This window comes from Pinus tabuliformis, chromosome 5_1 (genome assembly GCF_031772625.1).
Source record: "Pinus tabuliformis cultivar Carrire ecotype Pingquan chromosome 5_1, CPIR1, whole genome shotgun sequence".
Lineage (NCBI taxonomy): Eukaryota > Viridiplantae > Streptophyta > Pinopsida > Pinales > Pinaceae > Pinus > Pinus tabuliformis.
Genome location: NC_142305.1, coordinates 924,936,916 through 924,950,401, shown reverse-complemented (window position 1 = coordinate 924,950,401; position 13,486 = coordinate 924,936,916). Strand labels below are relative to the sequence as shown.

The 13,486-nt window shown below is 39.1% G+C and overlaps 1 protein-coding gene and 1 pseudogene across 1 annotated transcript; both read left to right on the top strand.

Moving 5' to 3' along the window:
* The first annotated feature begins 5,247 nt into the window (after positions 1–5,247).
* On the top strand, positions 5,248–6,316 carry LOC149167812 (uncharacterized). The gene is made up of 2 exons (XM_089430597.1): positions 5,248–5,317; positions 5,502–6,316. The coding sequence occupies exons 1-2, from the start codon at positions 5,248–5,250 to the stop codon at positions 6,314–6,316; spliced, it is 885 nt and encodes a 294-aa protein (XP_089286723.1).
* Positions 6,317–9,348: 3,032 nt separating this feature from the next.
* LOC149167811 (uncharacterized) lies at positions 9,349–11,153 on the top strand (annotated as a pseudogene).
* Positions 11,154–13,486: the final 2,333 nt, after the last annotated feature.

Below are 13,486 nucleotides of genomic sequence, written 5' to 3'. Positions count from 1 at the left end.
CACTAAGAAGTGAAACTCAACTTTCCAAGTAATGAATGGGGTAACTCGGTCTCCAATAAATATATGCACTTAGTCCTTCAGCAATAGGAAAATTGATCTCCTTGGGTATTTGGCACCCTAACAAAAAAAAAAAAAAAACTTGGCCACCTTGGTACTCGGCCTCCTCCTATAATATATCAAAGATAACTCATCCCAAGATCATGAAGAGAACTCAACTTCAAGGTAAGGAGAACTTGACCCTCCTCCAAAATGAATTTGGTCCTTTCTCCTACAAAGATAATTCGGCCCTTATGTAAATTTGACCCTCTGAATGTGATCTGAAAATGGAATGTACTTGTTTAAGGGTGCAAGGTATCCATTTCCCATAATTTCAACTGTGAGCTATACACTCCAAGTGATCTCTGAAAGTGTGTAAACTTCTTATTTCTTATACAGAGATAGACTGTAGGGGCATTCACCGGATATGTCACCTCTAAAAAGAGGATGAGTTCCAGAGGCTACCTGGCCCTCTACAGGCTCTGCCTAAAGAAATAACAAAGTAAACACTTAGAAGTCTTTGACATACACATACTTGAAGTTTAAGGTCTTGCGGAATAAGACAAGTAACTTTCTGCAGCTGAACAGGTGATTATGTGTGTATGAAAGTTATATTTATTTGCTGTTTAATACTTTATATCAGTTTTGTTGAGCATATCATCTTCAGCAAATAAAGACATCAAAATGATAAAGCAGTTCACCCCCCCTCTGGGCTACATCTGCTGGACCAAACCTCTCCAACTAGGCTTGTCCTCTTGTATTAAAATTGCTACAAAGGCTAATACAAGAATATGGGTGTCTCAAAGGACAGATCTGACTGTAAATACAAAATCAGAAGATAGGAATTAGCCAAACATGCTCTTTCCCAAACACTAAACAGTGAATTTTGTACCTTATACAGTACTTTCCCCAATTGGCCCTAGTGGCCCTTTAAACTTGCATGGAGAATTTCGAGGTGAAGATGACCTCAATTGGTTCTGAAACCTCTGCCATTAGGCTCAGAAGGTCAAAAATAGCAGACATAGGCTTTTGAAAATGATAAAGCAGTTCACCCCCCCTCTGGGCTACATCTGCTGGACCAAACCTCTCCAACTAGGCTTGTCCTCTTGTATTAAAATTGCTACAAAGGCTAATACAAGAATATGGGTTCTCAAAGGACAGATCTGACTGTAAATAAAAAATCAGAAGATAGGAATTAGCCAAACATGCTCTTTCCCAAACACTAAACAGTGAATTTTGTACCTTATACAGTACTTTCCCCAATTGGCCCTAGTGGCCCTTTAAACTTGCATGGAGAATTTCAAGGTGAAGATGACCTCAATTGGTTCTGAAACCTCTGCCATTAGGCTCAGAAGGTCAAAAATAGCAGACATAGGCTTTTGAATCACCAAAAACGGATGAACAGAGCCCCCCAAACAGCGCAATCCCTGAAATGGCCCTGGTGACCCTGAAAGCTTCCCTGAAGCTAAACAGTGAGAAGAATGTCTCAGAAGGAAAAACGAGCTGTAGAAATGGATTCAAAATGCTGAAAACCTTCAGAAATGACCTTCGTTCCACATTCACTGGCTGCACAATTCCCAATGCAGCTCCCAAACTGGTTTGGCCCTGGTGGCTCCTGGAACTTCCACGAAGCAAAAACACCTGCAAATGACCTCAGATGGCTATAATACCTACACCAATGGCTTCAAAAGGTCGAAAATACCCAAAATCAAAAAAAAAAATCGTTGAAAACCGACTTTCCTAGCTAAAGTTATGGCCATTTAAAGTTTCTCCAGTTTGTCCCTAGAAAAACTCCAGCTAACTTTAGTTAACTCCAGATAGCTCCGCCAATTATGGCGGGTCCGCCAAATTTGGAGCTCCTGCCAAAATTCCGCCAACTTAACTACAGTTACATTTAATGTTTGGTGGTTGCCTCGGATTTCGTGCCAGGCAGAATATTCTTTTTTTATTTTTTTTTGAAAAAATAAAATTTCTAATGTTATGGACAAATTCTTCTTTTTGCCATAACTTCCTCATACGGCGACCGTTTTTCGAACCGTTTGTGGCGCGGGAATCGGGAAGACGAGCAATTTCCAGTCATTCAAATTTGAAACAGTTCTAAGCACTTTAAATTTTGAGCATTTTCCGACACTTAGGACATGAGCACCTGATCAGAATGTTAGCTCCAAATCCACTTGCAAATTAACACAATTGGAAAACGTGTATGATTTCCATACAAACCAACTAGGGTTGCAATTGGTGTCCATAGAAATTGGTTAAATCCCAGCTAGGGTGGCAATTGATGTCCATCGAAACCAACTTGAGAATTTCACATGAAACCCTCAGCTAGACACTCGTCAGCCCAAGTCCAATATCAAGAAATAATCACTAGATAGAATGAATGAAGAATGACCTTATCTCCCTTTTTAAAAGACTTATCCAGATCTTCTCCAATCTTCTAGAACTCTCCTTTTAAATAGTTTATTGATGAAGTCACTTATTTCCTCAAAGTGACTTTTTCCCCTTTTTATTAATAATAATTTTCCCGTTTTATTATTTATTATTATAAGATCAACATTATTTGGGAAAAAATCCCTTAGTCTCCATAATTTCCCCCTCATGCTAGCCTAAAGGAGATAATTATGCAAGTACAAATGATAAATCTATGTTCAATTAATCAAGACATTATAATTCAAGTAAAGTTTGTATTGTTGGCATTGTTAGAATATAGTCCAAAGATCCTCAAGGTGTTGTGAGCATTATTTGGAACAAGTGATGAGGTCATCCAAATAGGTGAGAATAATATGTCCTAGATCATGAAAAATGTAATTCATGTCTCGCTAGAATGTGGTTCCCACATTTTTTAAGTCAAAGGCATTAATTGATACATGCACGTACACCCTGGATATAATTCTGGAAGCTATTTCTTCAAATAGTGAAGGTAGTTTTGTATTGATCCACACGGAAGATTTGAACCTAATTGTATCCTAAGAAGAAATCCATGAAATACAAGGTTTCATTCCTCGCACATGCATCGATGACTTTGTCTATGAATGGTGTGGGGAAGTTGTCCTTTGGGCATGCTTTGTTCAAATCCCAAATCCAATAGTTCCTTATTTTTTCATGACAGGAATTGGGCTAAAAACCCCTAAAGTGTAAGAAATAGGGTATATGAACCCTACTTTGTGCAACTTATTAATTTTGCCTTTGATAGCCACAGCTTTTTATGGGTGGAATGAAAACTATTTCTACTAAGCAAGAGAAGTGTCAGGCCATGTGTTGACATGGTGCTCTACATTGGTAGGAATTAGCCTACATTTTTTGTATATTACCAAGTGAAAATATCATGGTGCTCCTAGAATAGGGCCTTATGAGTGGAAACTTCTACAGATGAGCAAGTTTCTCCCAATGTTACTTCTTTAATGAGACCAAGTTTATTTGAAATATCAACTTTGATGGTCAAAGATATGTTGGTCATATTACCTTCTTCTAAGGAATTTGGTGTAGGAATGGGGTTTTTAAACCAATTGACATGACCTACGATAATGAAATCATTTATTTACACTGCACACATATTATATATAGATGGTATAGAAGGTGTAAATGGTCCTTTAGGTAAAAATAAGTAGTGGTGGTGCATGGAATCCCAAGGAAACTTAGGTGTTGTCATGACCTGAAGGATGTCCACATTTAAGTTGAAGATACTCAAGAAAGCTTGTGGTGTCATCGATGGGTCATGTGGAAATGGTTGGAGCATGGAGGTACTAGTGCACATGCAAGAGTGTGATAATGTACTAGGTTTTGTATGGTTAATGGATGAGTACACAACATAGATAGGGTGGGTCCATGCTATCCTAGTTGGTACTACCTTGATTTTGGAAAAAAAAATCTTGACACAATGGAATGATGAGTAGACAATTGGTACCATTGTTAATACAAATGAGGAAATATAGTAAATATGCTCTTTGATTATGCATGTCATTGATACTAGGTGGTTGAAGAATCTCTTGTCATCGTCCAAGTGGAGGGGAAGCTTGAACTTTCAATGGTTGGGTCGACATGGTGGAAACCATACTAGGGTGAGGAGTCTTCCCTTGAAATAGTCGAGGTACTTGGTGTATTAAGAGTGATCACACTATGACGTGAATTGGGCTCTTGAGGGGGAAATGTCACCTAGGCCATTTGGTGTCGATGGTATGTGATAAATAAGGACACATATAGGTGATATGAGGGTATTCAAGACAAATCATGCAAGGGAATGCCATTCATTGGTTGGCCGAGATGGTGACATAATAAAAATGCACGGTGCATCGTCAACATATGAGGTTGTTGGAAACAATGGTGCAACTATTGAGGAATGATATAGGGAGACCAACACATCCCAATATCACAGGAGATTGGCAAAATGATGTGTATAATGTCCATGTGTGCATAGATGACACACAAATCATTTGTTCTTAAACCCCTATTATGTGACGAGGTGGCTTTGTCACCTGATGGATTGGGAAGCAATGGGGGTACTTGAGGGGCATGAAGGAGATCCTTCATTGTTGAAAATGCAACAAGATGATGGAGCTTAGTGGAAAGCAGTCGCCTTCACTAAGTGGACCCGCAGGCTATTTTTGGCGCAAAGTCTATTTTTAGACTATGTCTATTTTTAGACATATGAATCATGGTCTATGAGTTGCAGTATGCTGTTTATGGATGATTGGTCATGTTGGGAAAAATAGATGGACTTCTATTCCTGGTTCACAACGGTGTTATCAAAGTCTATTTTTAGACTGCCAGGCTAAAAATAGAAAAGTCAAATATTATTGTCTCATAATAATATTTAGACTATAAACATTATCTTATCCTCTTGGAGCACTTTAGTTTGAGCTACAGATGTGGCACATGCAGCTTGTTAGACTACGTCTTGTCAGCTCGCGCAGTCGAATTCACCAAGTTGCAGAGGCTGGTTCTCCTTGCCAAAGTTCAATATTGCAAAGAGGATTTCATCAGATGGTGGCGGTGCACTCATCATTGATTATGGACAAATATGGAAGGCGCCCACTTCTAATGATTGCTGCAGGAGGAATGTGCATAAGCTGTTTCATTATTGGATCATTCTACATACAGGGACATTTTGATGGGTATTCTCTTCTACTACTTACAAGAAAATGATCATTAATTGGTCTTTTGGGTTATATTGCAACATTTTCAATGGGCATCGGTGGAATTCCATGGGTCATAATGTCTGCGATATTTCCTTTGAATATGAAGCGTATTGCTGGCAGTCTGGTGTCTCTCACAGCTTGGTTTGGTTCATGGATTGTCACCCTCACTTTTAATTCTCTCTTTTCTTGGAGTTCTACAACTTCCTTCTTTATATTTTGCATATGGCTTTTCTGAGGTTCATATCATCGCACTCTGTGGCATCCAAGGATCGTATATAATCTATGTACCTGTGGCTTGCATCTATGATTATAATGGTTCGATTTGTTCAGAATCACAACTTATTGAGGTGTTGGAAGTTCTGTATGAGCAGCATACACAATATTTGACTTACTGCAAGTCTTCTGATTTATCTCAAAACACAGGGAAATGCTACAGAACTATACTGTTCATGTTTCCATATAGTAATCATTTCCCTTTAGCTTGGCATGAGAATCAACAGATCGGAGAACCGGTAACTATGACTGTGACTCTGAGGTCATCTCTTAACATGCTCGAAGGAGGCACAGGCTGTTGTATTTGGGCAGCAAGTTTGTTCCTATTTGAGTTTTCGTTCTCTCATCCACAACTTTTTTCTAATAAATCTTGTTTTGAGGTGGGATCCGGTGTTGGTTTAGTTGGCATATGTCTCGCTAATGTTAAAGCTTCTAAGGTCATACTGAGTGATGGAGACTTGTCTAGTTTATCCAATATGAAGTTTAAATTAGAAACAAATCAGGTAGCCATCATGAAAAAGTTAAAACAAAAGTATTATCAGGATCTTACATTCACAACGCAGTTAGAATGCAGATATCTAACATGGGAATCGGCCTCTGCAGATGAAATTCAAAACTGTGGTGCAGAAGTAATATTGGGAGCATATGTAATTTATGACCCATCATCTGTGCCACACCTTGTACGGGTTTTGGTTGCACTTTTGGGGACCAAAAAGGGTTCATTGGGGAGCCATGATGGAACACTAGTTCCAGAGCCACCAATTAATGAGAATAGATCCATGTTTGGTTCGATTGAGCTAGAAAAGCCTGATAAGAGTCACAAGGACAATAAAGGTCCTAACAACGCATACCTCTGTAGTTATTTCTCGTAGATTTTATCCAGACTTAGGGTTAAAAACATCCAACAGGCACACATATACTACAAATTGGACCAATTACAAAGGAATGAGGTCACGGGAATCCAAATTTGCAGATATTCATACGGTTAGATAGTTCGACAAATTCTTTGATGCGATTGCAAAGAGCAGAAATTGATATGGCTTTCACACTATATCAGGAGCAAATGATTTGAGTCTAAATCCAGATGGCTCAGTTGTAAATCCTACAGCTATGCAGCAGCACCAGCAAAGGCTGCAGCTTGAATGCTAAAAAAAGGAAGAAATAGCACTCCTTAATGCAGATCCTTTCGATGTGGAAGCACAGAAGAGGATTGAAGAGGCTATTCGACAGAAAAGTGTTGATGAAAATTGGGAAGCCACACTAGAACATAATCCAGAGGCTTTTGCACGAGTGGTTATGTTGTATGTTGACATGAAGGTCAATGGTGTTCCTTTAAAGGCATTTGTAGACAGTGGAGCCCAGATGACAATAATATCTAGGAGATGTGCAGAGAGTTGTAGTTGATGGCATGTAAGGTTGCTGAGACTTTTGGATCGACGATATGTGGGTGTTGCTCGTGGGGTCGGTCAATCTGAAATAGTCGGTCGTATACATGTGGCACCAATTAAGATTGGAACACAATTTTACCCCTGTAGCTTCACAGTGCATGATTCTCCTAACTTGGAATTTATCTTTGGGCGTGGACATGATGCTTGCTGGTTATTCACCATAAAAAAAGAGACTCTTAAAAAACTCAGAAAGCAGTGTGTTCTTGAATTTGATGTCGATGGGAAAACTACAGTCTTTTCAGGGCATGTCAAGGTCCAAGGAGTGCCATCTCATAATTGGCAGCGCTATTCAAACGGAGCCAAAATACCATATTTCTTGGATAGTATAACGGTGAACGGCAACAAAGTAAAAAGTCAAAGTTTAAATTGGAACGTAGATATTTATCACAGCGGAAAACAAGATTCGATTGCCTATATTTATCTTCAGTAATGGGATTGACACCTGTAAAGGCCACCGCTTCATCAGTTATCAACAGATTCGAGTAGAAGAAGGAACACTTTTCTATTTTCAGAAGAGTTGATTATTTTTTTTAGTTTTATTTATTAATAACGATAAAACAAATTCCTTGTCTTGGGGTCGATTTGTTTTTCCCCTAGCAGCGTTTATTTAATGTATTAAAAAATCATTTGTAAGAGATTTGGAGGGAAGAGAGAATTCTGAACGCTGGTGGAGGAGAGAGAACAGAGCTTTCATTGTACAGTCTTTGACAGGGATTTTAATGAAAATACCCAGCTCTGGCTTCTGAGAATCCTGTGGTATGAGATTTAACATTTGTGTCCTCTTTTGTTTCATATGTAGCCTGTTATGTGTTCATGTCATTTCATGATCGTTTCCAATTGAACAAATGAAGTGTTAAGGTAGAATTCATATTTTGTATGCTCTGCCTTTAAGTTTGTTCATATTTAATGTTTTCTTCTGTTTGACAAGGATTCATCTTCTATGCCCTTGTCAGCTCCTCAGCAGTCTTGCCATTCCATTTAATCTCAATTTGATGTTAAAATTTCTTGCCTACCTTGCCTCAGGAGACAATCTGTGTTTTTGATTACATTTCTCTGTTCAAGCTGTTTCTTTGCCCCATGCAGCCCAGAAAAACCCCATCATTTTATTAAAAACCCCTTTTTTTATCAGTTTACTAGCCTAAAATCAGTGTTCTTTATTGGTCATCTCAGCCCTTTGAAAACCTTTTGCCGAGATAGACCCGGAGAGAGCCCTCTCCTGTCCTCGTAGGGCTAGCTAAGAGGCTAAGTGGTTTGATGTTGCCTTGGATTTTTCCTTCCTTAGCCTGAGGCAGATTCGAGCACTAACATATTGGCGACCATACTGGGGAGAACATTCGACTTGTTGATTGTCTTGTCCCAGTACATGAAATCAAATTGCAGATCTGATGCTGATGGTGGACAACAGTCAGACACATATGTAGGCTGAAGCATTCACCTGGCGACTCCAACTCGATCCAGACATTCCAGTGCTTGCTGATCCATCCATGCAATGGTAGGGTATGTGGCAAACCCTGCACTGTGTGAAGCTGTAGAAGAAGTAAGAAATGAGTTAGCAGATTCTGAATTTGATGAAGATTTTTTCAGTGCCTTGCTTCATTGGTTGAAATCTCCAAAGTTCCCTTTTGAAACTAAAACTAGATTTTGTGAGTTAGTTGTTGAAAGAGTTGAGAAGGAGATTCAATATTTAGATGAGCAGATCCAGTCATATGATTTCCAAGACCCTAAAAAGTTCTTGGAAATCCTTCCTCCATCGAAACAAGAAATAATAGAATTGCCTACAGATGTTTGCATTGATAGTGTGCAGTTGGAGGTATGTATTGCGGAGTTGGGGCAACCAACAGAGTCTGGCTTTCACGATCCTATTGCGATGTACATGTAAATGTTTTTCAGTTTGATTGATAGATCATGCTGTATTCTACGTGACCAGGCTCATTAAGTGCATGAAGGGCCGCCAGCAATAACATCTCTGTCCTGGTGGAAGCATTCTCAAGCGGCATTATTCTTAGGTTTACTTGAATGGTTAATCTGGCATTTCAGTATTACCTGATCTATTGTTTGTACAACAGATTAGGGTAGATTTTGTAAATAAATAAGCAGCCAAAGGGCAGCATTTTGTTCCAGTTTCATTACAGTTTAGTCTGAAGTTTGCCGAGTCAGTCTTTCAATCAATTCAGTCAGTTTCCAGTTAATAAGTTGAGTCTTCAGTTGTGTTGATTTGTTGGAATGATGACTCCATCGCCCAATGGATGGAGGCACTATCTGCTCTCCCAAAGATCTGCGGTTCTTGGCACCTCCACAAAGCGGCAGCTACCATCCCCATTGGAGCCGATGTTAGACTCCGTCTTGTCAGCTCACGCAGTCGAATTCACCAAGTTGCAGAGGCTGGTTCTCCTTGCCAAAGTTCAATATTGCAAAGAGGATTTCATCAGATGGTGGCGGTGCACTCATCATTGATTATGGAAAAATATGGAAGGCGCCCACTTCTAATGATTGCTGCAGGAGGAATGTGCATAAGCTGTTTCATTATTGGATCATTCTACATACAGGGACATTTTGATGGGTCTTCTCTTCTACTACTTACAAGAAAATTATCATTAATTGGTCTTTTGGGTTATATTGCAACATTTTCAATGGGCATGGGTGGAATTCCATGGGTCATAATGTTTGAGATATTTCCTTTGAATATGAAGTGTATTGCTGGCAGTCTGGTGTCTCTCACAGCTTGGTTTGGTTCATGGATTGTCACCCTCACTTTTAATTCTCTCTTTTCTTGGATTTCTACAGCTTCCTTCTTTATATTTTGCATATGGCTTTTCTGAGGTTCATATCATCGCACTCTGTGGCATCCAAGGATCGTATATAATCTCTGTACCTGTGGCTTGCATCTATGATTATAATGGTTCGATTTGTTCAGAATCACAACTTATTGAGGTGTTGGAAGTCCTGTATGAGCAGTATACACAATATTTGACTTACTGCAAGTCTTCTGATTTATCTCAAAACACAGGGAAATGCTACAGAACTATACTGTTCATGTTTCCATCTAGTAATCATTTCCCTTTAGCTTGGCATGAGAATCAACAGATTGGAGAACCGGTAACTATGACTGTGACTCTGAGGTCATCTCTTAACATGCTCGAAGGAGGCACAGGCTGTTGTATTTGGGCAGCAAGTTTGTTCCTATTTGAGTTTTCATTCTCTCATCCACAACTTTTTTCTAATAAATCTTGTTTTGAGGTGGGATCCGGTGTTGGTTTAGTTGGCATATGTCTCGCTAATGTTAAAGCTTCTAAGGTCATACTGAGTGATGGAGACTTGTCTAGTTTATCCAATATGAAGTTTAAATTAGAAACAAATCAGGTAGCCATCATGGAAAAGTTAAAACAAAAGTATTATTAGGATCTTACATTCACAACGCAGTTAGAATGCAGATATCTAACATGGGAATCAGCCTCTGCAGATGAAATTCAAAATTGTGGTGCAGAAGTAATATTGGGAGCAGATGTAATTTATGACCCATCATCTGTGCCACACCTTGTACGGGTTTTGGTTGCACTTTTGGGGACCAAAAAGGGTTCATTGGGGAGCCACGATGGAACACCAGTTCCAGAGCCACCAATTAATGAGAATAGATCCATGTTTGGTTCGATTCAGCTAGAAAAGCCTGATAAGAGTCACAAGGACAATAAAGGTCCTAACAACGCATACCTCTGTAGTTATTTCTCGCAGATTTTATCCAGACTTAGGGTTAAAAACATCCAACAGGCACACATATACTACAAATTGGACCAATTACAAAGGAATGAGGTCACAGGAATCCAAATTTGTAGATCATCATACTGTTAGATAGTTCGACAAATTCTTTGATGCGATTGCAAAGAGCAGAAATTGATATGGCTTTCACACTATATCCTGAGCAAATGATTTGAGTCTAAATCCAGATGGCTCAGCTGTAAATCCTACAACTATGCAGCAGCACCAGCAAAGGCTGCAGCTTGAACGCCAAAAACAGGAAGAAATAGCACTCCTTAATGCAGATCCTTTTGATGTGGAAGCACAGAAGAGGATTGAAGAGGCTATTCGACAGAAAAGTGTTGATGAAAATTGGGAAGCCGCACTAGAACATAATCCAGAGGCTTTTGCACGAGTGGTTATGTTGTATGTTGACATGGAGGTCAATGGTGTTCCTTTAAAGGCATTTGTAGACAGTGGAGCCCAGATGACAATAATATCTAGGAGATGTGCAGAGAGTTGTGGTTGATGGCATGTAAGGTTGCTGAGACTTTTGGATCGACGATATGTGGGTGTTGCTCCTGGGGTCGGTCAATCTGAAATAGTCGGTCGTATACATGTGGCACCAATTAAGATTGGAACACAATTTTACCCCTGTAGCTTCACAGTGCTTGATTCTCCTAACTTGGAATTTATCTTTGGGCGTGGACATGATGCTTGCTGGTTATTCACCATCAAAAAAGAGACTCTTAAAAAACTCAGAAAGCAGTGTGTTCGTGAATTTGATGTCGATGGGAAAACTACAGTCTTTTCAGGGCATGTCAAGGTCCAAGGAGTGCCATCTCATAATTGGCAGCGCTATTCAAACGAAGCCAAAATACCATATTTCTTGGATAGTATAACGGTGAACGGCAACAAAGTAAAAAGTCAAAGTTTAAATTGGAACGTAGATATTCATCACAGCGGAAAACAAGATTCGATTGCCTATATTTATCTTCAGTAATGGGATTGACACCTGTAAAGGCCACCGCTTCATCAGTTATCAACAGATTCGAGTAGAAGAAGGAGCGCTATTCTATTTTCAGAAGAGCTGATTATTTTTTTTTAGTTTTATTTATTAATAACAATAAAACAAATTCCTTGTCTTGGGGTCGATTTGTTTTTCCCCTAGCAGCGTTTATTTAATGTATTAAAAAATCATTTGTAAGAGATTTGGAGGGAAGAGAGAATTCTGAACGCTGGTGGAGGAGAGAGAACAGAGCTTTCATTGTACAGTCTTTGACAGGGATTTTAATGAAAATACCCAGTTCTGGCTTCTGAGATTCCTGTGGTATGAGATTTAACATTTGTGTCCTCTTTTGTGTCATATGTAGCCTGTTATGTGTTCATGTCATTTCATGATCGTTTCCAATTGAACAAATGAAGTGTTAAGGTAGAATTCATATTTTGTATGCTCTGCCTTTAAGTTTGTTCATATTTAATGTTTTCTTCTGTTTGAAAAGGATTCATCTTCTATGCCCTTGTCAGCTCCTCAGCAGTCTTGCCATTCCATTTAATCTCAATTTGATGTTAAAATTTCTTGCCTACCTTGCCTCAGGAGACAATATGTGTTTTTGATTACATTTCTCTGTTCAAGCTGTTTCTTTGCCCCATGCAGCCCAGAAAAACCCCATCATTTTATTAAAAACCCCTTTTTTTATCAGTTTACTAGCCTAAAATCAGTGTTCTTTATTGGTCATCTCAGCCCTTTGAAGACCTTTTTCCGAGATAGACGTGGAGAGAGCCCTCTCCTATCCTCGTAGGGCTAGCTACGAGGCTAAGTGGTTTGATGTTGCCTTGGATTTTGCCTTCCTCAGCCTGAGGCAGATTCGAGCGCTAACACAACTGTAAGAAGGAAATACGCTTTCTTTGTGGGTCAGTTGAGCTATTGCATGCAGGACTCAAGTTAGAACTCAAGCAGTTGAGTTTGGTGGAGTTGATGGAGTTGTGTTCAGTTTGACTTGGTTAAACTAGTTGTAATTAGTCTAACTGAAAATAGACTAGTTATGAGTTGTTTCACTAATTATTAACTCATAAAACAACTAAAGAATACATCAGTTAACTCAGTTGCATGTCAGTGCATGTACAGTTCAGTGGAGACAGGTGTTATAGGTTGAGATTGCTATCAGTGGTGACTATAGTTGTGCATGAGATCTTGCACAATCAAGGGGATTGAGTTATGCCAATGAAGACTGTGTAGTGTGGGCCAATACCAAGAAATATAGCCTGTGAAAAAGTGATTTTCAGAGTGAGTGATTCTCTTGTAGGTTTGTGTAGTGGAGGCAGGCAAAGTAGCATAGGAGATTTGAACCCGTGACTTGTTAGGATCTGAGCTAGTTTTGTGTGTAACAGGTGGAGATAGTACTGAGTACTTGTGAAGAGTATTGTACTATGTATTGTTACATGTTCTCAATCATTAATATATAGATAGTGTGGGGTTTTCAGCTGTAAGCTTTCCTTGGGTTACATACTGTGTTAATGTGTGCATGCGATTGATGTTTCATTGTTTTTGATGCTGCTAAATTGATGATCAACATAGAGGAGGTTATGTATTATGCATGTATTCTGAAATAGTGTATAATCAGGATAATCTCTGTTGAATAAGTGTCATATTATTCAAAAATTTCTACATGGTATCAGAGCTCTTTGATTTGTAGAAAAAGTTCTACAGGATATCAAAGCGAGGATTGATCATCAGATCTACTATTCAGAAAGTGTTTACATTTTATTTCTTCAGGCAGAGTCTGTAATCGGGCAAGGTAGCCTCTGGATTCATCCTTCTTTTGGAAGGTGAGATATCCGGTGAATGCCCATACAGTCGAT

Bases quoted from the DNA above. Each gene is read 5' to 3' on its own strand.
- LOC149167812 (XM_089430597.1), top strand. From the start codon at position 5,248: ATGTCTGCGATATTTCCTTTGAATATGAAGCGTATTGCTGGCAGTCTG. The intron at 5,318-5,501 runs GTTCATGGATTG...CGATTTGTTCAG, and splicing joins GTCTCTCACAGCTTGGTTTG to AATCACAACTTATTGAGGTG.